General features: G+C 40.9%; 1 protein-coding gene across 2 annotated transcripts in view; it reads left to right on the top strand.

Moving 5' to 3' along the window:
* The first annotated feature begins 233 nt into the window (after positions 1-233).
* The window catches only part of cdc6 (cell division cycle 6 homolog (S. cerevisiae)), a 44,951-nt gene continuing 18,872 nt past the window's right edge, over positions 234-26,312 (top strand). The window contains exons 1-7 of one of the 2 annotated variants that reach the window (XM_062448815.1): positions 234-360; positions 4,596-4,867; positions 4,976-5,242; positions 5,411-5,610; positions 6,400-6,554; positions 10,987-11,093; positions 11,655-11,794. In XM_062448815.1, coding sequence (XP_062304799.1) covers positions 4,600-4,867; positions 4,976-5,242; positions 5,411-5,610; positions 6,400-6,554; positions 10,987-11,093; positions 11,655-11,794 — 1,137 coding nt within the window. In that variant the 5' untranslated portion in view covers positions 234-360; positions 4,596-4,599. The remainder of the gene's footprint in view (positions 361-4,595; positions 4,868-4,975; positions 5,243-5,410; positions 5,611-6,399; positions 6,555-10,986; positions 11,094-11,654; positions 11,795-26,312) is intronic. The other variant, XM_062448816.1, reaches the window with a different exon arrangement.

The raw sequence follows: 26,312 nt of genomic DNA, 5'->3' as shown, positions 1-26,312 counted from the left end.
GCCAGCATTGGGCCGCGTTGCAAACAGACACCAGCTCAACTCGGTATTACGGATCTTGGCCGAATGCTGCGCAACATTTGGGCCAGATCCGGCGCGGAATCAACTTGCTAACTGTGTATTTCTCTTAACTAGTCTAGAACTTGCCGGGAAATATTTTGTCCGCCCCCTAAAAATCCCGCCACTAGTTACACTGACGTTATGTGCCAAACCAATGACAAGTTAGGAAGTAAAAACATTAATACCCAGGGGCCAATCACATTTTACTAGTGGGAGGAGGAGCGCAAACTTCACGGAGGTACTACTAGTGTCGTCAGGATAGCGCGCTTGTTGGAACCAGACCAAAATACTCGCTTTAAAAAGGTATTTTACATCTAATTTGAGTCTTAATATTATTATCTAAATATGGTGTATCATAAGTTGCCTTTATTACATTTCAGAAATCATTTGGTTTTTTCAAATCATATAAAAGTTAGTTTTCCTTATACATATTACTTTTAGCAGGGTTAGACGATTTGTTCGTACCTAGCTAGATAGGCTACATAGGCTAGCTGTTTTTCTTTAATCCTCACTACTAGTGTCGATATGTGTTGTTGGTGAAAGGTATAGAGACAGACATTCAGTCAGCTGGAAATGGTAACGAGGGTTAGCTTTTGATAGTTAGCTACTATGTTGGCGCCAGAATGATGAGTCTTACAGACGCAATTGCCCAAGCTCTCAATATGTAGGAATGGCTGAATTGTACGTTTCATTAGAGCCAGCTAAATTGCTCAATTGTGTGTGTATATAATCGAAACAGCCGACAGTGTAAAAGAAGTGTAAAGGCAATTGAGTGGCTACTAGTACCGTAGGCTACGGGGTGGACAAAAGAACGAAATTACTTTCGTCATATCTGGCCAACAGTTAAATACATGTATATTCATTTAGCTGGCGCTTTATCCAAAGCGACATGGTAGAGCTATATATGGAAAGTCCAGCAGAAAACCAAGGATAAAAGTGAATTGTTAAAATGGGTGATGGCAATGGCAGCTACAGCTTTGAGAAAGAAGCTGTTCTTCAGTCTGAGTGTGACTTGCCCTCAGTTCTATAGGATTCCGATAGAAAAATCCCCTAAAAAAAACTGTAAAATTTTGGAACCAGTCCTATTGGACTCTTACAGGATTTATATCCTGTAGGAATATATCCAATGGGACTGGTTCCAAAATTTTACAGTTTTTTTTAGGGGATTTTTTTAATGGATATTATCCTTTAATTCATCTTATAGGATCATGTACTGTATACCTATTTACCTATATCATTTATATGAAGAACAAAATGTGTCAGTAAGATTGAGGCAGCTATGCACATTTGTCTTGTGAAAAAACAGGGGTAACTTAGTTAGCCAAAGTTAGCCACACTATGAAACATTAAATAAAAGTGTTACATTGAATTGTGTTAAATCACATGGATAATAGAATAATAATATGACATTAATAATTGTACAATAGTACAGCGCAAGTGCAGTAAATTTAGTTTATTACTGATAAAAACAACACAATGGATCCAACAGCCTTCTTGTGGATCCCCTTAATAGCTTGTCATTTTCCGAGAGAGAGAGATATCAGTTTACTGTCGTACTAGATGACATGCGAGTCAAGCACAGTAGTACTGAAAGACCAAATTAATCTACTTGTGTATTTGAGGCATGTCTCTATTTTCATGCTGCTGGTATGACTGAAGGCCGATTTATACTACTCCGTTTTCACGGACACAGGGAGCCCCTCGGAGAGCTCTACGTGCACCTCCTGATTTTCCTGACTGTCCGTCATTTTACAGATACCCCTTGGCTGTGATTGGTCCGTATTAAGAACAGCTTGCGTCAGGGGCGGGGGCGGGGTTGCCGTGACCAACAAGACGAACCGAATCCTTTGACCGCCATTGCTGTAACTTTTCACAATTCATATTTCAGCTAAACAGTACATGTAAATCAGCATCTGAATTAAAATGGGACGAGAAATGGGCAGTGTAGTTGCTGAAAATGTGCTTATTTTATTGATGAAATGGCAAATTTTTTAATTTGCTCCGACTTCTCGATAACCTAGTTAAATAAACACTCGACGACAGCCCTTGGAGTACTATAAATTCAACCAATCCGTCCGACTGTCTGTCCGTAACGGCCCGCCACGGCTGCATTTCTGCCGCCACGGTATCAGAAATCGGGCTGTACAAAATTATAGGCCGTCTATCAGCAGTGATTGTTGGAGTGCATGTCGGAGAATAGCAGTTGCGATTGCGTGTGTGCGTCCTTGAGAACTGTAAGTTGTATAATTTATAGGGGTGTAACGATACACTCAGCTCACGATTCGATACGTATCCCGATACTGGCGTAATGATACGATACGTATCTAGATACGTTGAACCCCCCAGAAAGAAAAAAATAGTAATTCTAAATCAACTTCTAGAATGTGCAAATATTTTCATTTGAACTTCTGTATGTTAAGTAACAATGTTTGTGTACAACAGACTCAAACTTTTTACTCCCCGTACCACCTCAGAAAATATTTGACTCCAAGTACCACCATTATGACCGACGTTACAGTAGTAAGCCTACCCTCAGGGACGTGCACAGGTACAGGCTAGTGTTGCCCAGGCAACAGCCTGTTTGTCCTGATTGGCTGATCTGCCCCTCGGGGGAAAGCTAAATAAACTTCTTTTTTTTTGTGGCTGCATCAATACGATAAGCCCATCATCAGTAAAGTTAAATTGCGATATCATCCAGTTCTGTGTTCATTTATTTTGCCACCATAACGTCATTGTTTGTATTCGCACGCCGGTGGAATGCTAGTGAAGGAGAGGAAAACCCTTACACTTTCACGTGACTTTTTGAAGTAATGGAGATAATGACAAATGCCCCGTAAATAGTAAAAAAATGAATATATATCCACTTGTGTCTTGAATAATGTGCAGCATCAGCTTGTAACGTTTGCATCACGTCGCGCTACCTTGCCTTATATTGACGTATAATCATGCTACTTTACATGAATCAAAGCAAAGTAATGGCCTATGTAGCAGCAGGCTAACATAGCTACATTATGTCCAGTCACTGTGGAACCCGGGAACAGTTTGGTCCTAGCACATGCCAACATTTATCTTTGTTTCGAAGCTAAAATATTATAGGGAAGGCAAAACTTATTTAAAATTACATTTCAATGATATCATGGTTAGAGTATTTACATATTTCTGAGATTCCTCCGCATATCACTAGAAGGGGGCACGCGTACCACAGTTTGAGAACCACTGTTCTATATCAGTCGAACTCATTTTTCCCTGCTAGGCTACTGCCCAGTTCAAGCTGTGAATGCTCAATGCTGTGTGTACGCGAGACGCAGGTGCAAGATAGGTAGCTCAACCAATAGGATAAAACGAATGTCATATCGAAAAAATATCGTCACGACTCCACGATATTGTTACATTTTTGTACCGCAATGTATTGTACCACGATATATTGTTACACCCCTAATAATTTATTTTGTCAGTTCATTTAAGCCTGTTATTGTATAAATCTATAGTTCTTGAAAATTTAAATCAAGTTAACTGGTGATTTTCGTTGTTTGTATTCATCCCCTGCTAGCTAAATTGCACGTCTGTTGATTCGATAGCGATTGCTGCCCTTGCTCACGTTTGTATTTTAGGTGCATTATTATGCTGAAGTAGTTTTAATGAATAAATAGTGGGTTTATTGTTATTATTTGCTACAGAATGCTTAGCCTATCAAGATCAAATGAAGCAGGCAGTGTACATGCTTCAGAGTGGCCTACCTTAATTGATAGACTAGGCTACTGACCATTTACAATAAGTTGCTACGTCAATTATTAATTGGCAGCATTTATGGCATTTAGAACATACTTTATGAGTGTAAGGTGTCTTTAAGTAGCCTAACTTTATTGCTTTAGGGGAAATAGGACGAAAATATGTGCAATATTACATTAGCTATTACATTAACCTGTTCCGAAATATAGGTTTAGTTTCGGTGGGGGGGGGGGGGGGGTCGGGGGAGGGCAAAACACCTGGGAATAAATACATTGATTAGAAAAAAAAGAATATATATATATATATATATATATATATGTATATATATATATATATATATATATATATATATATATACATATATATTTTTGTTTTTGAGCACCGAAGACCCATTTTGACCCAGGAAAAACCCTGTGTTGTGGCCGTAACATGTTTTCATTTTTCTACAAAATGCTCGCTAATTGCACAGTAGTATGTGCCTGCGAGCTGTACCTAAAAGTAATAGGTCCACAGTTCTATCCCACATTACATAACCAGTCAAACTTCATCATTAGATTCTTAACTTTAATGCAGATTTTATATTGGTTAATATTAGCCGTCAATCACTCCCTTTGCGAGACACACGAGTATAGATGACGTTACCCATGCAGTTGAATAATCACTCACGGACCCTCCCCCGTCACACGCATTGGACAACTTTGGCAAACTCGCTCCCACCTCGTTTTTCAACATGGAATCGTTTTTTGCAGGTAGCATATGTGCCGGTAGTGCACGGCTTCGCAAAATGCTTAACCTTTTCTCCTTTTCAGAAAGATGCCCAGAGCACCCCCCCAGGACCAAACTCATTCCACTCGTCCTCTACGTAGACTAAGATCCTCTAGAATGGCAATGCATTGCAATGGCACCAACCTCAAGGAAGAGATCCAGTCCCCCTGCAAACAGCAGAATATAAAATCTCAGTCCAAATTCCCACTCTTGGTTCAGATAGTTCACCCGTCGCCTGGAAAAGGTACCCTCATAGCCACCCCATTGTCTCCAAAACAGACGCCTCGACTTGCCCTCAGCCCTTGCAAACGCATGGGTGAGTTTTCATTTATTTGAGATTTCACATTATTCGGAAGGGGTTAAAAAAAAAAGTTGTGTATATTCATAGGCCTATATGCTAGAAGTGTCTTGTCTTTTGTTCTAGGTGATGAAAATGGATGTAACCTAGATGTCAATCTTCAGGGCTCACCCCCTAAACGCAACCACCTTGCAGTATCGTCCTCCCGCAAGCTAGGTTTTGATGAAAACTCCCTCCTGTCACCTACTCGGGGGATGGTATCTGTGCTCCTCAAGCAGCCTCCATCTCCCACTGGCAGACTGTGTACAAACAGATCACAGGAGACACCTGATGGAAACTCTTCTTGTCAACAATCAGAGAAAAAAGCCCCGGTAGTCTGTCTTTTTGCTGAAAGTAAGGACCCTCCACCAACATCTGTGTAGACTGTTATTAAATGTGTAAATGAAACTTGAATTAATAGCAAAAGTAGGAATGATATGAGTGTTTCTTGATAATTTATTTATGTCATCTCATTTTCAAGTTGGATTCCTACATGCTCATTTCATGTCTGTCCTTTTTCAGAGTCAAGGTTTCAAAATGTAAAGCAGGCACTCCACACGGCGGTTCCAGAGCGCTTGCTGTCTAGGGAGACTGAGTGCAACTCCATTCGCTCCTTCCTAGACAAGATGGTGCTACAAAGATACCCTGCCAGCCTCTACATATCTGGAGCCCCCGGCACAGGCAAAACGGCCTGCCTCAACCATGTGCTGCAGGAGATGAAGGTTAGCATTCAGTGTTCTCCTGTAAACAACCACTGTTCTTTACATAGCACTGCACCTAAGCTATCACATACAATTTTTATAGTCATTACTAGGGGTGGGGAAAAAATCAATTCACATTTGAATTGCGATTCAGTCTGCTAGCGATTCAGATAGATTCACAAATGTATGTGAATTGTTAAAAAAAAAGTTTATTTTAATATATAGATTATTTTATTATCTCAGAATAATCGTGAATCGATTTTTAATCGAATCGTGACCCCCAAGAATTGAATCATGAGGTACCTAGGTACTTACGAATAGTTTGCTGGACCCCATGTTAGTTTCCTCAAGTATCACAATGACTGCTTATAGTCTTGTTGGTTTGTGGTAACTGATTTAAATTGTTGACATCTTTTTTACTGTTGCTTGCTTTTCTACAGGTACACTTGCACTTATAGCGATTCATGTTGTTTAATTGTAACATGTTTAACTACATGCTCTTGTGGTTCTTCCCTTTGGCACTTGTTTTGGTTGTTTCACAATATGTGCTTCATGTTTTGGCTACCCGCAATGTTTTTGGGGCTATCTTGTTGTTATTATCAGTGACCTATGCTCTTTGTAAAGCTCTCTCTTGGAAGTCACTTTGGATAAAAGCGTCTGCTAAATGAATAAATGTAAATGTACCTAAAGATTCCCACTCCTAGTCATGACGCCTAGTCACTTGGATATTGGTGTGTTGAGAGTATAGAGGACACCCCAGGCTTCTTGTCAAACCATATTTGAAACCTCATACGACTCTCTTTGCTCCAGGACGAGTTAATGCCAATCCAGATGGTGGAAGTTAACTGTATGACCCTGCGCAACTCCCATGCAATCTTCCCTATCCTGGCAGACAAGCTTGGAGTATGTGGCAGCCACACAGAGGCAAAGCTGCAAAAAATATTAACTAGCACTGGACCAACTGTGTGAGTATCTAAATCAATAAAACATAATGCATTTATAAATAAATGTTCCTATGCACTTACAAGATTTTTCCAGCACCTAGCTTTGGTACCTTATATAGAACTGAATATTATAGAGCTCTTTGGTCTTCTGTGCTGTACTACAAATGTTTTCACCACAGGTCAAGTTACCTACAATTTGAACCTTTAAAACTTGTTAATGCATTGGTAGAGTTGTGGTGATAGTACTACTACTATCTTAACTTATTGCATATGTTAGGCCGTGTTCACACTTTACTTATTTTTTTCGAAAAAAAAAGTAAAGTAAAGAAAAAAAAGAAAAAAAAAGTAAAGTTAAACCTTTTGAGCACCTTTTGAGTGCTTTCTTCACGAGAATTCTGAAACCTGAACGGGAATCATACATTCTAGCGATACATTATTATCCGTTATTTTCCATTGGTTACTTATTAATAGCTAGCTACTATGGCGAATACGCGTACCTACTCTCCTCGTCCTGATTGGTCAGTTGTCGAAAGGCGCTTGACATCACCCAGCGCTTTTCTGAAAATTTCAGAAAATTGAACTCAAAAAGGCGTCGGGTGCTGCGCTTTTTTTAAAGGCGGCCACTTTTTTAAAAGGCGTCCGCCTTTTTCCTTTTCCCATAGGGTTGCAAAAAAGCGCTGAAGGCAGCGCTTTTTTCAACAACAAAAAAGTCAAGTGTGAACACGGCCTTAGAGTTAGTCATAGGAATGCTGTTATTTTCAGGGGAAAAGTGTGGGTTATCTTTATATCCATCACTACATAGCGGCTAACATTCGCTCGCCGATTAGTAAGTTGGTAAGCCATAGAAAGCTGGCTATACAAGTTAGTAATTTAAAGCTAACCTACACTTTTACCTCTCTTGACGGTCTCTTCATACAACAGTATACCTGTCCTTGACTCTGGCCCCCATGTTGCCCTCATTTCATGTTGATGCCCAGTTTGTTTCTTGTGAAAGCCATTCCATGTGCAGTAGCTAATTTCTATGAGTCTTGTTGCTGTGTTTTAAGTAGGATCGTGGTGTATGTTGGCCGAATTCAGTGCCTGTTAATGGTGAATGACTATGTAGAAAGGAAACTGTATGAAAATGTTTATAGTTACACGATCATACTGGGGTTGTTGACGTCACATTGCATTTTCACTATCATATCAGAATTATTTTTGTATAAATAGTATTGTCGTCATTTAAAATGCACGTGTTTCTACCTTTTCATATTAGGTGTGCTTGTCTTTGGCAATAGCACAACCTATTGTAATCTCACATATATATATTTATTATTCTTATTTATTTTCCCACCCCTAAGGTATGGAATGCCGTTTTCGTCAAAATTAAATAGATAAATACATAAATAAATACATATGGCAATGAAATAAACCCTGAAATAAAAAAAAGATGGCAATAAATATATAAATATAGCATCTTATGCATTCAACTTATGCATTCACAGTCAGCCATTTTTTACCAGCTTTTCTTCCTGCTTTTGGCAGGAATGGAGTTAAAATTACTCTTATTGGGTGTGCTTTTCCTTTGGCAAGGGCACAACCGTTGTTCTCTCACATATATATTATTATTATTTATTTTTGCCCCCCTAAATCTTCGTCAATATTTGGCCTACATAGACAACCTAGGTGTCAAACGTTTCGTCTTGGTAGCCGATTGAGTTGCTTGTATTTTTATTTACGTTCAGTTGCATGGTTTAGGCTCAAGTTTTGTGGCGAAAAGTGAAGCTAACGGTGGCTAATTTGCTAGCCATAATCACTGACGTTACTAACGTCACTAACGTCACGAAAACGCGCGGGACTACCTGTAGCAGAACATTCGTTTAGCATCTGTTAACTTGGGGGATAGCTAGGCTAACTATAGCTTTACTGCAAGGCAGCTGCAGAAACGCCACAAGCAAAGAGGCCAGGGTGATAACTATTTACTTAGTTAATTTAGGCTTCACACTGTTTGTATTGGAAATGTATATTACAGACCTGCAAACTTGTTGCTTTTCGGCGACAATCGCCGTTTTCTTGGTCAATTGGATCATTTACGTGAATCGTGTAGAACCGAAGAGTTTTTTTTTTTTGGGGGGGGGGGTGTAGGCTGCCCTTCTTCTGCATGCCATGCAGTCTTAGAATTGCGAAACGCTATTGGATAATTCTTATAATTGACATTTCTCTGGGCCAATCGGAATCTTAGCACTTTTTCTCTTGGCCAATCGGAATCTTAGCACTTGCGTCAGAATCTTTAAGCACACAGCATCAACTGTTACTTGCACTGGCCAGCTTGCCTACCGAAGTTGAGTTAGCAAATGTCGTTAGCGATGCTAGCTAACATTAGTTTGCTAGCTGTATATAACATTTCACTGGGTCTTGCAGGCAGCTGTGTGTTTAGCAAGTCGCAGTATTTCCAAGCCCTGATAGTTTAACTGAGATGACGCAGTAGATACGACGTGCATATATGTGCTAGTGTAGGATGGCCAACTTTGCAGCGGTGACCAAAAACTTGGAGGCAGTGATTCAAGGATTTAGAGTCAATCCCCGCAGGTTTTATTAATAAAATGGGGGAAAAAAAGAAAACTCTGGAACCCTAATTTCCCCTACCTACACAACTTCCCAAATAACCAGACACTTTCAAAACACTTCCGCTAACTCAGGTCATTTTGGCATTTTACATACTTGTTCGCCAGAGGTGTGGTCGGCTGTTCCCCTTAGTCCCCACTGCCTCCACCTGCTCTGCTCTGCACTTTTATCCGCGCAGCCTCAACCATTCTGACCATTGTCCCCCTCCTAAATCAATTAATCTTACTATACTACCTACTCCACCTAACTAAAAATAAATACATTCCCTAAAATACTACCGACAGGTAAATACACATACCATCCTGCTACACAATGTCTAGCCCGCTAAATAGCTCCCCAGCGCTCACCTTATACAAACACCCCTGTCCTTCCACCAACAAAGTCTTACGTTCCGTGCGCTCACGTCTTAAAAAGACCCTTCCGACTTTCCGTCGGGTCTTTCCTCTGTCCGGACACAGGATATCCCCGTGCCACTGCCCAGCCCCGCACAACGTTTGCCATGCGGTGCATGAACGGCTTCCCCGCAACGGTACGTTGCTTGCTAGCGGTAACGGGCAGCCGCACCATTACAGCTAGGCTGGATTGAACTAGCACTATATGGGATAGACTGTTGCACAGTACTACTAGTACTAGTAGATAGTACTTAAGCTACTAGTAGTAGCTTAAGTACTATCTATCGTGCCGTGGTGTACTGGCAGCATCATACATTTAAGCAATTCAAGACTTGCATGTGCAGTAAGTAATGTCACATTAAATAATGTAGCTATTTAAACTCAAGATTGTGTGGTGCGTCGCTGTCTTCAATGCCACAGGCTAAACTAGGTTATGTCAAAAGAAACGTTTTTCATTTACGGCACATTCAGTGAAGTTTGGCTAGCAACATAAGCTAGGCTAGCTGGCTCGTAGCTTCTTCATGCATCTTCTCCATGCAGGGTTCTAGACTGAGACCAAATGGTCGGCTTTTTTTTACTTACAATGATCGCTTCCAGCAAACTTCTTTTGAATTAGCCATTTCCCCCTAAATAAATATCAAGCTTATTTACGTTTGGGGGCATATTTTCAGTTAGCAGATGGTACTGTTTGAATCGCGATTCCATCTGAAAAATACTGCTGGTGACGTTGTTAGAATAGCTAGTTTCAAAGGGGGTTCGGCTTGTTTCATAACAAACGGACCCATCTGCAACCGACGCACGCCCTACAATTTCCCCCAGAAATTGTACCATCTCTAGTTCCTCTTTCAAGTAATAAGCCCATGTGTTCAAGTGTTGAGCATTAAATTAGCTGCATGGTCTGTAGAGATCTTGGGACGAATCTCCAATAGCGTACATAACAGAAAGTGTTTCATTCTGGAGAAATTGTGTAAATGTTTTATGTAGTTAGATGGTCCGAGGAGAATGAGTGGAGTTGGTGAAGCGCCCTAGTGAGTTGCAGTCATTCGCCATAGTTCTAGTACTAATCTGAGGATATCTATGCCTTGTCTCCTCCACGTCTCCCCAACGTGATGTCATCACCAAATTGCGCTAATATGCTAATGCTAACACCAAAAACTGGTCTTTCACACCATTTAGAGACACCATTTGGAGATTTTTTTAAATGATATCTTGAGTGCTTCATGTACCCATTTATCATCAGTGATGTTTAACCTGCAATATGGCCTTAAGTCACGCTCATAAATGTTTCATTTGCATATTAAAATCACAAAAAAATCGAGCCCGGGGCACGCCCCCCCCCAACCCCCCACTGTCACCTTTTTTACTCTGAGGAGTTTGCAGGTCTGATATTAAGTTTGGCAAAAAATATTGCCATTAGTCTACATTAGCACTAACACTCTTATCTTACTTACTTTTAGTCTTCTAGTCCTGGATGAGATGGACCAGTTGGACAGCAAAGACCATGATGTCCTCTACACAATATTTGAGTGGCCATACTTGCCAAAATCTCGCCTTTGTCTCATTGGTATGTTGTGCATCTTTGACAAACTCTGTCACCTTTACAAATAACCATGATGTAATTTCACTGTAGATTCTGTCTGGAAATCTGGTAATTGTGAGTTTTCTGAGCAGTTAGGGAGAGGGGAATGCAAGCAATTTTGGTTCTCCTGGTGGGTAGTTAAAATTGCACTTCTAGTCCATGTAAATCATTGTTATTTTATAACCACAGCCCTTATTGTTAGATTTGTAGAATCTGTGTGGAGGCCATAGCATGGATGAAACATAATGCTGTAGTTTTCTATTCTATATAATGTAAATACAATTTTGATCTCCCTGCATTTAAAAAATGTTACTTTAAAAGAGGAAATGATTAAGGTGGCTTCATGCTGAATGGTCATTGGATTATAAGATTAATGTTGTATAATTCCACAGTTGACCTGAGATTTTTATCATTTTATAGTGTAATTGACAGACGTGGTGCTATAAAGCCATGATGATGTATGAATAAAAGCGGCTAGGCATCTTTGCATCTTTGTCACATTTGCATGTTTGTGTGACTACAGCTATACATATGTTGTTTTTCTAGGAATAGCCAATGCGCTGGACTTGACTGACAGGATTCTTCCCAGGCTGCAGGCACTGCCTCAATGTCACCCCCAGCTTCTGAATTTCTCTCCGTACAGCCGGCAGGAGCTCGCTTCCATCGTACAGGACAGACTCAAACAGGTATGGGTTACTTATTGAAGGGGGCACATGGTTCCCACACATCCTGGAACACATTGAAAATTTGAAAAAGTTCTGATCCGTCTTGTGCTGTCTTGTATGTTCAGGATAGGGTTGCAAAGGGGTTGAAAATTCCCAGAAAGTTTCCATGGGAAATTTCATTCGTAAAATGTTCCTTTAAAAAAATGAGTTACAATAATGGACACAAATAATTCACTGCATGCCCTGTGCATGATTCTATCACATGAGCAGTTCATTCTCACAATCCTCACATTTAGCTGTCAGCCCAATGAGCACATGCATTCTGGTAAGTTTTGATTATAGTACTAGGTTGGGGATTTAAAAAAATATATATATACAAGGGTGAAATATATTTGTTTCAAGTTGAAGTTAATAATGGTAAAATAACTGGCAAATATTAAAATACTATATAAATATTTATCTAGTTTCCTGCTTGCCAGCTCAGAAGTTAAAGCTCATGTTTTCTGCTACTTTACCAAGCTCTTGTTAATTTAACAAATACATTTTTGGTAATTCCTGAAAATTCCCACTAAATATATAAGGTAAATGGGGGTAAAAAAAGTTTTGCAAGTGTAAAACTAAATGTTAACGTGGTTAATCAATCTGAAATTTGCATTAAAGTTAAGAACATAAAGATTAAGTTTAATTGGTTATGTAACATTGTATAGAATTGTGGAATGGTCACTGTACTGTGCTGCAGTGTTGTAGTACTCGAGACCGGTCTCGAGACTACATTTTGAAAGTCTCAGTCTTGTCTCGGAATCGACCGCATTTTTACTTGGTCTCGGACAAACAGGACTCTGGATTTTATTTCAAGACTGGTCAATATCACTAAATTTCCTGTGCATTGTTTAATTTATTTGTTAATATTATTAGCTCGTTATTGGATGTAAAACATAACTTAACTCATTTCTAATTTGAAATTAAATGAATGAGGGACTTCCGGTTATGGAGAGGTGCTGAGAGGCTGCAAGTTATTAACTCTCCTGCAGTTGTCAAATTCAATCCTTAAAATCTACTCAAAAATCGCTTAGTAACTGCTGTAAGATTATCAGAATACAGTTGGAAGATGTCTAGACGAAAAAAAAGATGACAACGAAGAACAAGAGTTATCTGACCATGCTGATGAGGGAGATGAAGGGGAAGATGGCGAGTGCGTGGCCAAAGACGTCGACGCTAGCGTTAGCACTAGCCCTAGCAATGCAGATGTCATGAATGCCATAAAGGGGATGGAGAAACGGGTCACAAATAAAATGGAAGGTGTGTTCCAAGTAATTAAAGAAGTTACTGAAAGAATGAAAATTTTAGAGGAACGCATTTCAGGGGCAGAGGATGAAGTGGTTCAGCTTCGGACCCTCACTAAAAGTTTGGATACTCAAGTTAAGTTGCTGACTGAGAGGGCTGACGATATGGAGAACCGAAGTCGGAGGAATAATCTTAGGCTTGTGGGACTGTCAGAGAATGAAGAAAGGCGAGATGCATGCACGTTTTTATAAAAATGGATTCCTTCAGTTCTAGGAATGAAAACTAGTACACCGCTAGCATTGGAGCGCGCACACAGAATTGGCCCGCAGCCCCAGAACGTGAACACCTCCGCCAAGAACTCTCATCATGAAGTTTCTTAACTACAAACAGAAAGAAGAGGTGCTAAGGGCGGCTAAAGTGAAGCGGTCGTTTAAATACAAGGAATACACCGTTCGACTATTTCCAGACGTCTCTGCCGAAACTCACAAGAAACAGAGAGCCTACGATGGAATACGACAGAAGCTGCGTGAGAGGGGAATCGACAAACATAGGATCGTCTTTCCATCTCGGCTGCTTCTGACACACTGGGAACAATCCAAACTGTTCAACACGCCCGCTGAGGTGGAACACTTCGTCGAAGGATTGGATAATGAGAGAAGGTAGAGGAGGACAATTATGTGCATTTAAGTATATGCCAAAGATAGTCAGGGTGTTTTTATTATTTACATCTCCATAAAAAGAGACTGGAGAAAAGGATTAAAGTGTTAAAGTATGCTAGGCAGCGGGCTGTTTTCTCCACGTGTGGGCAGTAGGCTAATATAAAATAGCTAACCTTGATTTGTGTGTGTTGTCGTTGATGGCGGCGCATTTGGAGGATTCAAGCTCGGACAAGGGCATATTATAATTTTTTTAATATATATATATATATAGAAAATAAATAATAATAATAATTGTCTCTGACGGAATCAGGTACTTGATACCACGGTACTCATTTTATTTTTCGCTCTTTCTGTGCATATCTCTCAGTTCTGAGAATTTAGGTTAGGTCAATACTGTTGTATATCGACCAATAAGTGTTATTTTTGTCAGTTCAAAATGGCTTGATTTCATTACAGGCTTGGATAGACTTTTAGTCTAGATGCAAACTAAACAGCATGTTCTGCTGAGTTCATAACAGGAGTAGAAGTAGACTAGCAGTGTTAAGGGTTGTAATAAGTTAACTGGCGGGAAGAAAAAGGGTAGGCCCATCAACTGTTAGTTCCTCACATACGTGTTGACCAAACTACCCCATATAAGAAGCGAATTGGGGGGGGTCCACTAGGGACAGCCCTATATAACAAGGGATTTAATGGGATTTGAATTTATGTTGAATGTATGTGTTATGTTTTCTTTCGTGCTTTGTGTTTCTGATTTTTGGTTATGCTTCTCAATGGTAAAGATCGATAGGAATGGTTTGTGTGGCAGTTGGTTTTCGCTCACAAACGGGGATAACTGGAAAGGTAAAATGTCTTACTTAGAACTGTAGGGGATTGGGCAATCTTAAAAAAATTAAGCAGGTAATGGACAGAATAAAACAATCACAGGCCAAAGTAGTTTTCCTACAGGAAACACATGATGACAGAAAATACAGTTAAGATAAAGAGGAGATGGCAGGGTCAGGTGTTCTATGGATGTTATGCCTCAAACGCAAGGGGTTTAATGATTTTTATTCATAAATCCATTCCCATACAGGTTGAGAAAATAACAAAGGATCCGGCGGGCAGATTTGTTATAGTCCAAGGTGTTCTGTTTTCAGAAAAAATCAATCTCATAAGTGTATATGGCCCTAATGATGACAATCCTAGTTTTTTTTATGACTTATTTCTCACAATTTTCTCTGTCAGGGCTTCACATTATGGCAGGTGATATGAATTGCACTTTGGACCCAGTTAAGGACCGCTCGACAGGTTCTGACAATACCCATGTCAAAACTTGAAAAATTAAATTTGTTGGACATTTGGAGACATCTCAACCCCATCTCTACAGCGTACTCATGTTACTCTAGCACATATCAAACACACTCACGTATTGATTATTTTTTAATATCTGCAGAAATTCTTCCCAAGATAGCAGATTGTCAATATCATGCTGTAGTTATATCTGACCATGCTGCAGTATCATTGGTATACACCAATGACAAGATAGCTAATGTTCCTCCTAAATGGTGCCTGCAAGTAGGATGGCTCCAAGACCCATCATTTATAGAATTCTTAGGTAATCAAATAGAGTTGTATTTTGAGACTAATAAATCTGAAACCTCGGCATGCATAAGGTGGGAGGCTTTCAAAGCTTTCATTAGAGGTCAGATTATGGGCTTTTGTAGTTCAAAGTCCAAACAATCTAGACTACAAATGAAACAATTAGATGAGCAGATTAACCAATTACAAAAGGATATATTTCAGGAAAATACAGTTAAGGTGGATGACACTAATAAATTAGTGCTGCTAAGGGCCCGCTATAATGAACTGTCAGCCAGTAGAGCAGCTGCAAAAGTATTAAAATTAAAACAGAACTTTTATGAACATGGGGACAAAGCAGGAAGACTACTTGCATGGCAGATCAAACAAAGGCAAACTGAGAGATCCATTACCGAGATTGAAGGCCCATTAGGAAATATTGTTGACCCAATTAAGATTAATGAAGCATTTAGAGATTATTATGAAAAGCTGTGTGTCCTCTGAATCAGGAGCTCCAGTCACAGTTCTTAGACAATCTTAATCTACCTCAGATCTCAGAGGAAGATCAGATTGTTCTAGAAAAAAGATCTTACAACACAAGAACTATCAGCAGCGATTGACGCAATGACGGCAGGGAAAACGCCAGGCCCAGATGGCCTCCCTGTAGACATCTATAAGAAATTCAAAGATAAGTTGCTAGCCCCTCTTCTAGATATGTTGTTGGAAGCGTTCCAAGAGGGTCTCCTCCCTGAATCAATGAGAGGAGCCTTAATCACTCTACTACCAAAACCAGGGAAAACTAATACAAGATGCGAAAACATGCGTCCAATAAGCCTCCTTAACTCGGATACGAAAATATTGTGTAAAGTTATTGCAAAGAGATTGGAAGCTCTTTTGCCTAATCTAATAGGAGAGGACCAAACTGGATTCATTCAACGCAGACAGGGATTCCATAATGTGAGAAGGCTTCTCAACGTCCTTCATAACCAGGAGGGCCTACCGGACACTGCCATCCTGTCACTAGATGCAGAGAAGGCCTTTGATAGAGTGGAGTGGCCCTATCTATTTGACCTCTTGACAAGGTTTGGGTTTGGGGAACAATTCTGCAAATGGGTTAAGATTCTTTGTAATAATCTCGTAGCAGAGGTTCTGACAAATAATATGGTGTCCAAATCTTTCAACATCTCCAGGGGATGTCAGCAGGGGTCACCTCTCTCTCCCCTCCTCTTTGCAATCTCCATAGAACCCTTTGCAATAGCAGTTAGAGAACATATAGGCATAACTGGTATTACTGTTGGTCAAATAGAAATAAATATGCCTTATTTGCAGATGATGTCCTTCTTTTTCTGAAACATCTTAGTAATTATTTTCCTGCCCTGTTAGATACCATTAGTAGATTTGGGAAGATATCTGGGTACAAGATCAATAATTCAAAAAGCATGCTAATGTTGCTAAATGAGAGGGATGGGCAACAGCCCAATTATGGTACAACCGTGTTTCGTCCAACTGATTGCTTTACATATTTGGGCATAAAAATAGTTTCAAAACTCAAGAATATTGTTCCTGCAAATTATGACCCCCTCTTTGAAGGTATTTCTAACTATTGAAAGATGGTCATCTTTACCCGTATCCTTGATTGGACGCATAAATATTTTGAAAATGAATGTTTTGCCTAAACTTCTATATCTGTTTCAGAATATTCCCCTGCCACCTCCAAAACACTTTTTTCTGACAGTTAATAAGTTGTTCACTAATTTCATTTGGAATAACAGACGTCCTAGACTCCGCCTATCACTTCTATATTTGCCATACGATAGAGGAGGACTTCAATGTCCTAACTTACAGTGGTACTATTGGGCTACTCAACTTTGAACCATTATGTTCTATTTTTCTTCTCAAAGTACTCCGTCTTGGGTTGACATGGAATCTTCTACAATCTCTTCTGGCTTGCCCTTAAACCTATACCTTTATTCATCTGAACTCAAAAACCTTAGGAAAAACACCTTTAACCCAATAGTAATGAATATGATAAATGTTTGGTATGAAGTCAAGAGATACTTACGAATTCCTAACAACTTGTCTAGTTTTAGCCCCATCTGGGGCAACACAAGTTTTAAACCAGGGAGGCTTGATGCAGGGTTTAAAGTTTAGGCAGGCAAAGGAATAAAGACAGTTGCAGATTTATACTCGTCCAATCAGCTCATGTCCTTTGGGGAAATAGCTCATTCTTTTGAAATTCCTGGAAAACACTTCTTTAAGTATTTACAAATAAGACATTTCATTTCTACCTCCCAACAGAACTCTTTAATGAAACCCCCTCTAACTATTTTAGAGAGGGAAATGTTAAAAGATTGCTATAACGGGTTTAATTTCATCACTTTATGATATCATAATTTCAGGATCACAAGAATCCTCAAATCGTAGGCTAGAAGCTTGGAGTAAGGACTTAAACGAGGATATAAATGTGAATGATTGGATGAAGGCATGTAAGGGGGCTCAAACCCAAACATTAAATGTAAGACTGAAACTACAACAATATAAGTGGTTAATGCGTACTTATATCTCTCCAGCTACATTACACAAATACAGTGAAAACATCCCTGACACTTGTGTGAAATGTAACAAATTTAAAGGCACTTTGTACCACTATTTGGGAATGTGAACACATAATGAACTTCTGGAAAGAGGTTAGCGATAAGATAAATACAATTTTAAATATTAGTTTCCCATTATCTGCAAAATCATTCCTATTACACTTATATCCTTGTCACGTTACACTAAGAAGTACAGATTATTCTTTCATAGACATGAGTTTGTTACAAGCAAAAAGTTTAATTGCCCTACATTGGAAGAACGTCCAAGCACCTAGAGTAGGTAGTTGGATGAAAGAAATGGCTATGAACATGTCTATGGAAAAAATTACTTATATTGTGAGAGGTAAATACGGGAAATTTGAGGAAATATGGAATCCATTCTTTTCATTCCTTGAGCATGGTGGAGCTGACGGGATGACACTTAATGGAGAAGGTGTTTGAAAACTTGTAGAATCTTGCAAGAAGCTTATGTGTGTATTTGTTTTATCTTTTCTCCTTTATTTTCTTTTTGTTAAACTGTTTGTCTTTGTCTTTTTATTATTATGTTATATCTGTGTCATGCTGGTACATACGTGTACCTCATTTGTCAAAATGTTAACAGTGTGTTAAAAATCAATAAAGATATTTGGGGAAAAGAAATTAAATGAATGAGGAAGATAGTCGAAACAGTGGCTGTCTGAAGATGTTGGCCAAATCAGCTGTAATTAGATTTGGTTACCTGAACCACAAAGAGTTAACAATAATGTCCAAAAGAAAACACAGTTTGTGTAAATTCTGCAAAGAGACGCTTACTGAGACGGCTGGCACTCGGCCTACATCAAACTTTTACCTGCGTTTAGAAAGAAAACATTAAAAAAGGTAAGCTAGGGGTAAGTGACGCTAGCAAAGCTAGCTACCTAACGTTTGCAATATGCCTCTGTACCAAAACTCCTCGGAAATCTTTTCCCCCATTACACAGAGATTTAGCTAGTATTAGCTATGTATAATACTGTATGTTTCAGGGCGTTAGTTTCAGTTGCTTGCCAGATTTTGTTTTGCTAACGAGCCAGGCCTCATAAAGCAATGTAGCTAATTAAGAGTATAAAGTTATGTTACATCAACATTAACTCATGTCAGCTGCATACCTTTACCGATTTCATAATGTTAAAGGTCCCATGACTTGAAAATGTCCCTTTAGGATGTTATTTAACCCTCGTGCTGCCTTCGGGTCACATGACCCAAAGGTTCATAACGAACCATTGTTGTGTTTACCCAATTTTACCCAATACAAAAACAAATAAAAATAATTTTCTTTTAACCTTCGCAATGTGGGGGGTCTGAGACAGCCCAACGGTTAAAAGAAAATGCTTCACTTTGTTTTTGTATGCGGTAAAGTTGTCGCAATACGACGGTGGGTCACAATGACTGATGGGTCAGAACGACCCGAAGATAACACAAGGGTTAACATTAGAGTTCCCCTAGCCTGCCTTTGGCCCCCCAGTGGCTAGAAATTTTGATAGGTGTAAACCAAGCCCTGGGTATTCTTCGCTGCCTTTTGAGAAATGAAAGCTCAAATGCTGAAAATGTTCCTCTTATGTGATCATAAGAGGAAAGGTTACCTCCCCTTTCTCTGTTTTGCCTGCCCAGAGAATTTGGCCTGCCAATGAGAAAATTAGCTACGATCGTACGAGCGTGATATTGTTTTTTCTTCGAGAGACATCATGGCTTGCAAACGACCGAAGCATGGCAGTTAGCCCCGCCTCTCTCCTCATAGCATTTAAAGCTACAGACACAGAAATGGCACATCCTAAGGAAAGCTCATTGTGGGACTTATGAATTCCAGGAAAGAGACTTCAGATACAGTATTAGGGGACCACTAAGGCCTATGTAAAAGCATCCAAAAACAGCATGCCATGGGACCTTTAAGTTAAATGCCGCAGTACCGCGCTCCTTCACTTGGGTGAGAGAGAAATGTGAAAGCAGAGACCGAGTACTAATGCGCCACTAAGAAAAAGAAGGAAAAAAAACAGGCTGTTTTCCCTGGCCATAAGCACACAACACTACTTTAAGAGTGTTAATTTTTAGTTCAAATACAGTTACAGATCAAATCTAACTTATTACCTAGCCAAACCCTACTGCTTGTGTATTTTGAGTGGTCTGGTCTTGACCCGGTCTCGCCCTGCCTTGGTCCTGGTCCTCGGTCTCGATACACTCTGGTTTTGGTCATGACTTGGTCTCGGCCTTAAGGTGGTCTTGACTACAACACTGCTGTGCAGTAGGATAATCAGTGAGCGTTTTGTAAAGAAACTAAATGATTATTTGCAATCGCACAAATGGTCCCAAATATATTTTGAGATTGCACAGATATAATTTCGATAGCATGTGACCAAAATTGTGGCAATTTCGATGATAAATACCATAAATACAGAAATAAAAAATATAATCTATATCAACAAAATAAAATAACAAAAAAAGAATAATTAATCTTACAACTGAGAATAACCTATGCTAGGCTCAATCATTGATAATAATTTTGGGCCTGGCTATGGTAAGTTTCGTCATTCTTTTTTGTAAATACATAACAGTAATATTACTCCACGTGCTGCTGCACAAAATATTACTAACGATGGGTTATTTATACAATATCAATAGTTATATCTTACTAAATAGCAAACTAGCTAACTGCACTGACCGCTCACAAGCATAGTAGCAGGCCAGACTAGCTGCGGCTGGGAAACAAGACAAAATCACCATTGATATTGCTTGGCCACCATTGGGGGCCAAGCAGTAAAGTCTAGATGGACCCATACAGTGATTTTGATATTTTCCAACAAACTTGTTCCCCCCCCCCCAAATTAAGCTGCTTTACTTCAAAATCAAAATTGGCAGCAAAGCAACCAAACAGGAAGTTGGGTCATATCTCAGCAACGCTTTAAGAAATCTACACCAAACAATTAAACATTATCTTAATCATGGCATGGGCATCGTGGGCACGGCCACTGCACTAGTATTAGTGAATGGCTCAATCCCTGAAAATTATCTGTAGAAAAGAGTGGGAATCCTATAAATGGATGTGGTAGAAGGACACCAAATGCAAAATAAAAGATTTATACAAACAGCTACCCATGGACACACCCCCCCCCTCTCTCAAATTTACCATGTGCCCGACACCTTGCAGCTTGTTTACAATATGTTTTGCTACAGACAGCTACATAATGATAAAATGTCCATTGGTACTAAAGCTTCTGCTAAATTAACGAAATGTTAATGTTGTAATTGGGTGCCGAAAGCCACCTTAAGTGTTTCTACCTTTTCTTATTAGGTGTGCTTGCCTTTGGCAACACAACCTATTGTAAACTCACACATATATATATATATATATATAATTTATCTAGATTTAAAAGCATAAATTTGTTGCTGCTCATTTACAATTCAAAATACTAAGAGTGACGTGTAGAATGAAACGGTTGGCTTATTTCCCTTGCAAGAGGGAATGCTGATTTAGCAGCCTCACATAGTTGAAAAGTTTCATGAAAACAAAGAAATTGGGCAATCCTGTGTAAAAATTGTCCTAACCTCTAGGACTTAAACGTCCCTTAAATTTTTCCCTTCTAGTTATATTTTCACGCATTTAGCCTACTCAAATTGCATTCAGTCATTAATAAAGAACCCCCTTTTTTAGGGGAAAATGGCTCCTTAAATTTTTTTTTACTGGAAGCGATCATTGTCAGTAACAACGCAAAATGCAACCATTTTGTTTGTCTAGAGCCCTGCGTGGAGAAGCTGACCCCGGTAAATTGTAATACGAGCTAGCTAACTACTAGACTACTGCTGTGTGGGAATCGCAGGAGCAAACCAGTTGAAGGGCATACAAAATACAGGATGTTGATATCACAGCCTGAAAACATAACTAGCTACATGTTTAGCACCAACATTCTGTATGTAGTGCAAAGGTTTTAAGGGTGGGAAAAGAGGTAAGCTAAGTAGAGCTACCACAGCCTACTAGTTTTGCATTTCAACCACGTTTCCTGCGATAACACCAGCCTGGGGTATTTTTTTTGTCAGCTGTAGGTATATGCAGGTAGCAAAATGGTATTCACTTCACTTATGTACTGAACCAGACTTGTATTATTTTACTTACTGTAATATAATCCTAACCGTGCAGCGATTCTGTAACAGTGCTGCCACAGCACTGTTGTGTTACAGCGACACACCACACAAGCTTAAGTTTAAATACATTATTTAATGTGACATTACGTACTGTACATTCAAGTCTTAAATTGCTTAAATGTATGTGCCATGGTGTCCTCCTATAGCCTGGTCCTAACCATACCCTCGTACATTTCATTTGTACAGAGGGTCTGGGATTGCTCCATTGACAAGAGTTAACTTCCTTGAAGGCGGGTACTCTGTTGAAGTTTAAAACTATTGGATCTGCTCAGAGCCACTCTGATCTGCCATAACCAATTGCTAGCGTTCACCTTAGCCAACTCCTTCACCACTACTGTAACGGAGCTAGCTGCCATAGCTGGAAAATCAAACTTTTCCCGAGCCCCGTGGGGAGGAGGGCCTCAACATCGTGGCCACCAACAAAACTCAGCAAGGATTGTTCTTGCTCCGGCTTTAACTTAATATTCGGCAGCGTTGCCACAACAGACCGAAATAGCTTCGCTCGCATCTTTCTCCGCCGCCATTACTGAACTACAACTCAAACTAATGCACGACATCAACGTCATCGTTCTCAGCCACTCCCTCTGTTCGCTGATTGGACAGAAAATCTTAATAACTCTGTACCGTGTGTATATATATATATTATATATATATATATATATAATATATATATGAGATTACAATAGGTTGTGTTGCCAAAGGCAAGCACACCTAATAATAAATATATACATATAAATAAATACTACAACAGGGTTTCCCTGCAACAATGTTGCTCTAAAACCTATACCTTTCAGCATTGATGGTGCCTTTCCAGATGTGCAAGCTGCCCATTCTACAAGCACTAATGCACTCCCAGCGCTGATAACAAGCCGGATGGTCCCTCTCCTCTTTAGTCAAGAGGATGCAGCGTCCAAGGTTTCCAAAAAGAATTTCAATTTGTCTGACCACAGAACAGTTTAAATTAGCTTTAGCCTATAGAAGATGGCATTGTTTCTGGCTCATGTTCACATGGCTTCTTCTTTGCACCATAGAGCTTTAACCTGCATTTGTGGATGGCATGGCAAACTGTGTTCACAGACAATGAGTTCTGGAGGTGTTTCTGAGCCCATGCAATGACATCAGAATTTATTTTCTCCCTTGTCCCTTACAGAGATTTCTCCAGTTTTTTTTTAATTTTATGTAGCCTACTGTAGATGATGAGATATTCAAAGTCTTCACAATTTTACATTGAGGAACATTATTCTGACATGGTTCCACAATATGTAGAGCAATCTACATAAATAATAAGTATGCATTTTTATATAAAATTTACAGAAATAACAGTTGTAAAATGTCAGTAACAAAACTGACCCATCTGCAAGGGACGCAAGCACACCTCACAATTTCCCCCAGAAATTGTACCCATTATTATTACCGTACTTCTTTGATTAAATGCTGCAGCATGACGAAACATTTTTACACTTAAGCTTTCAAACAGAAAGCTGTGCAGAAAGCACTCACCAGCAGCAACAGATCTGCAGCACGCGAACTTGGGGTTGATGAAAGGTGAATTTGTTTTTTAAATTTTTATATTGTACACTTGTGATTTACTTGTGTAATAAATACTGTGTTTTAATTGAACCAATAAGTTTTCTTTGGTGCGGCGTTTAATCGAAGGTGCGTTTATTACACAATGTTAATTTTTGGTGCAGCGTTTATTTGAGGGCAGCGTTTAATCGAAGAAATACGGTATGTCTAAACTTTCACGCATTGGTGTTTATGGCAGCCCCTAGAACCGTATGGTGAAAAGTTGTGAAGTTTGGCACACATTTTCACCTAGTTTCATGTCTCCTATTTGAGCACTCTAGCACCACCAATGGGTCGAAGTTGAGGGTGTGTTTACACATGTGACTTTTGAAGCGTATGGCCAAATTTCAAACTTGAGGTGTCATTGAATTCCCTGGATCAAGATGAGTTCAACTATGACATGGTACCGAGTTAAGATTTTCTGCCATTTGGAAACGTAATGAAAAACGTTTTTTTCGCTCCTCCTACAATTTTTGTCAAATCTTCTTCAAAATTGCCAGAGAGGATCTCCAGACTGAGCTTCACCATTACCGTATGGATTTTTGATTTTCAAAATCGTTTGTCTGGAACAGCGTATCAAATTGGACAACTAAGCCGCCAAAAAGGAAGTGAGGTCGTATCTCAGCAAATATTTGATGGATTCACACCAAACTTGCTCCGTGTACTCGGAACCCTGTTCTGTGGATGTCTAAAATCTTTGCTGCTTACAGCTTATATTGTTAATTAGTCTAATTGTCAATATCTCTATCTCTATATTCCCAAATGAACGTGGGACGTGCCCAGAACACCTCACCAGGGAGGCGTCCAGGAGGCATCCTTATCAGATGCCCGAGCCACCTCAACTGGCCCCTCTCGACGCGGAGGAGCAGCGGTTCTACTCTGAGCCCCTCCCGGATGACCGAGCTTCTCACCCTATCTCTAAGGGAGAGCCCGGACACCCTGCGGAAAAAACTCATTTTGGCCGCTTGTATTCGCGATCTCGTTCTTTCGGTCACTACCCACAGTTTGTGACCATAGGTGAGGGTAGGAACGTAGATCGACTGGTAAATAGAGAGCTTCGCCTTTCGACTCAGCTCCTTCTTCACCACAACGGACCGATGCAGAGCCCGCATCACTGCGGACGCCGCACCGATCCGCCTGTCGATCTCGCGCTCCATCCTTCCCTCACTCATGAACAAGACCCCGAGATACTTGAACTCCTCCGCTTGGGACAAGATCTCCTCCCTGACCCGGAGATTGCACTCCACCTTTTTCCGGTCGATAACCATGGCCTCAGATTTGGAGGTGCTGATTCCCATCCCAGCCGCTTCGCATTCGGTTGCGAACCGCTCCAGTGAGAGCTGGAGGTCACGGCCCGATGAAGCCAACAGGACCACATCATCCGCAAAAAGCAGCGACCCGATCCTGAGGTCCCCAAACCGGACCCCCTCAACGCCCTGGCTGCGCCTAGAAATTCTGTCCATATAAGTTATGAACAGAATCGGTGACAAAGGGCAGCCCTGGCGGAGTCCAACCCTCACCGGGAACAAGTTCGACTTACTACCGGCAATGCGGACCAAACTCTGGCACCGGTCGTACAGGGACCGAACAGCCCCGATCAGGGAGTCCGGTACCCCGTACTCCCGGAGCACCCCCCACATGAGCCCTCGAGGGACACGGTCGAACGCCTTTTCCAAATCCACAAAACATGTGTAGACTGGTTGGGCGAACTCCCATGCACCCTCCAGAACCCTGCCGAGGGTATAGAGCTGGTCCACAGTTCCACGGCCAGGACGAAAACCACATTGCTCCTCCTGAATCCAAGGTTCGACAATCCGACGGACCCTCCTCTCCAGCACCCCTGAATAGACTTTCCCAGGGAGGCTGAGGAGTGTGATCCCCCTAAAGTTGGAGCACACCCTCCGGTCCCCCTTTTTAAAGAGGGGAACCACCACCCCGGTCTGCCAGTCCAGAGGCACTGTCCCTGATGTCCACGCGATGTTGCAGAGTCGTGCCAACCAAGATAGCCCTACAACATCCAGAGCCTTAAGGAACTCCGGGCGGACCTCATCCACCCCAGGGGCCTTTCCACCGCGGAGCTTTTCAACCACCTCGGCGACCTCAGCCCCAGAGATGGAAGGGCCCCCCCCAATGTCCCCAGACTCTGCCTCCACGTCGGAACGCGTGTCAAAGTATTCCTTCCACCGATCCAGGACGTCCCCCATCGAGGTCAGCAGCGCACCATCCCCACCATATACAGCGTTGACAGTGCACTGCTTCCCCCTTCTGAGTCTCCGGATGGTGGTCCAGAACCTTTTCGAAGCCGTCGGAAGTCATTCTCCATGGCCTCGCCGAACTCCTCCCACGCCCGGGTTTTTGCCTCCGCGACCGCCAAAGTCACATTCCGCTTGGCCTGCCGGTACACATCAGCTGCCTCTGGAGTCCTACCAGCCAACAAAGTCCGATAGGCCTCCTTCTTCAGCTTGACGGCTTCCCTCACCTCCGGCATCCACCACCGAGTCCGAGGGTTACCGCCGCGACATGCACCGACCACCTTGCGTCCGCAGCTCCGGTCAGCCGCCTCAACAATGGAGGCCCGGAACATGGCCCATTCGGACTCAATGTCCCCGGCCTCCCCCGAGACATGGTCGAAGCTCTCCCGGAGGTGGGAGTTGAAGCTCCTTCTGACAGGGGATTCTGCCAGCCGTTCCCAGCAGACCCTCACATTACGTTTGGGCCTGCCAGCCCGAC

This window comes from Osmerus eperlanus, chromosome 22 (assembly GCF_963692335.1).
Source record: "Osmerus eperlanus chromosome 22, fOsmEpe2.1, whole genome shotgun sequence".
Classification (NCBI taxonomy): domain Eukaryota; kingdom Metazoa; phylum Chordata; class Actinopteri; order Osmeriformes; family Osmeridae; genus Osmerus; species Osmerus eperlanus.
This window is presented reverse-complemented; position numbering and strand designations above follow the sequence as displayed.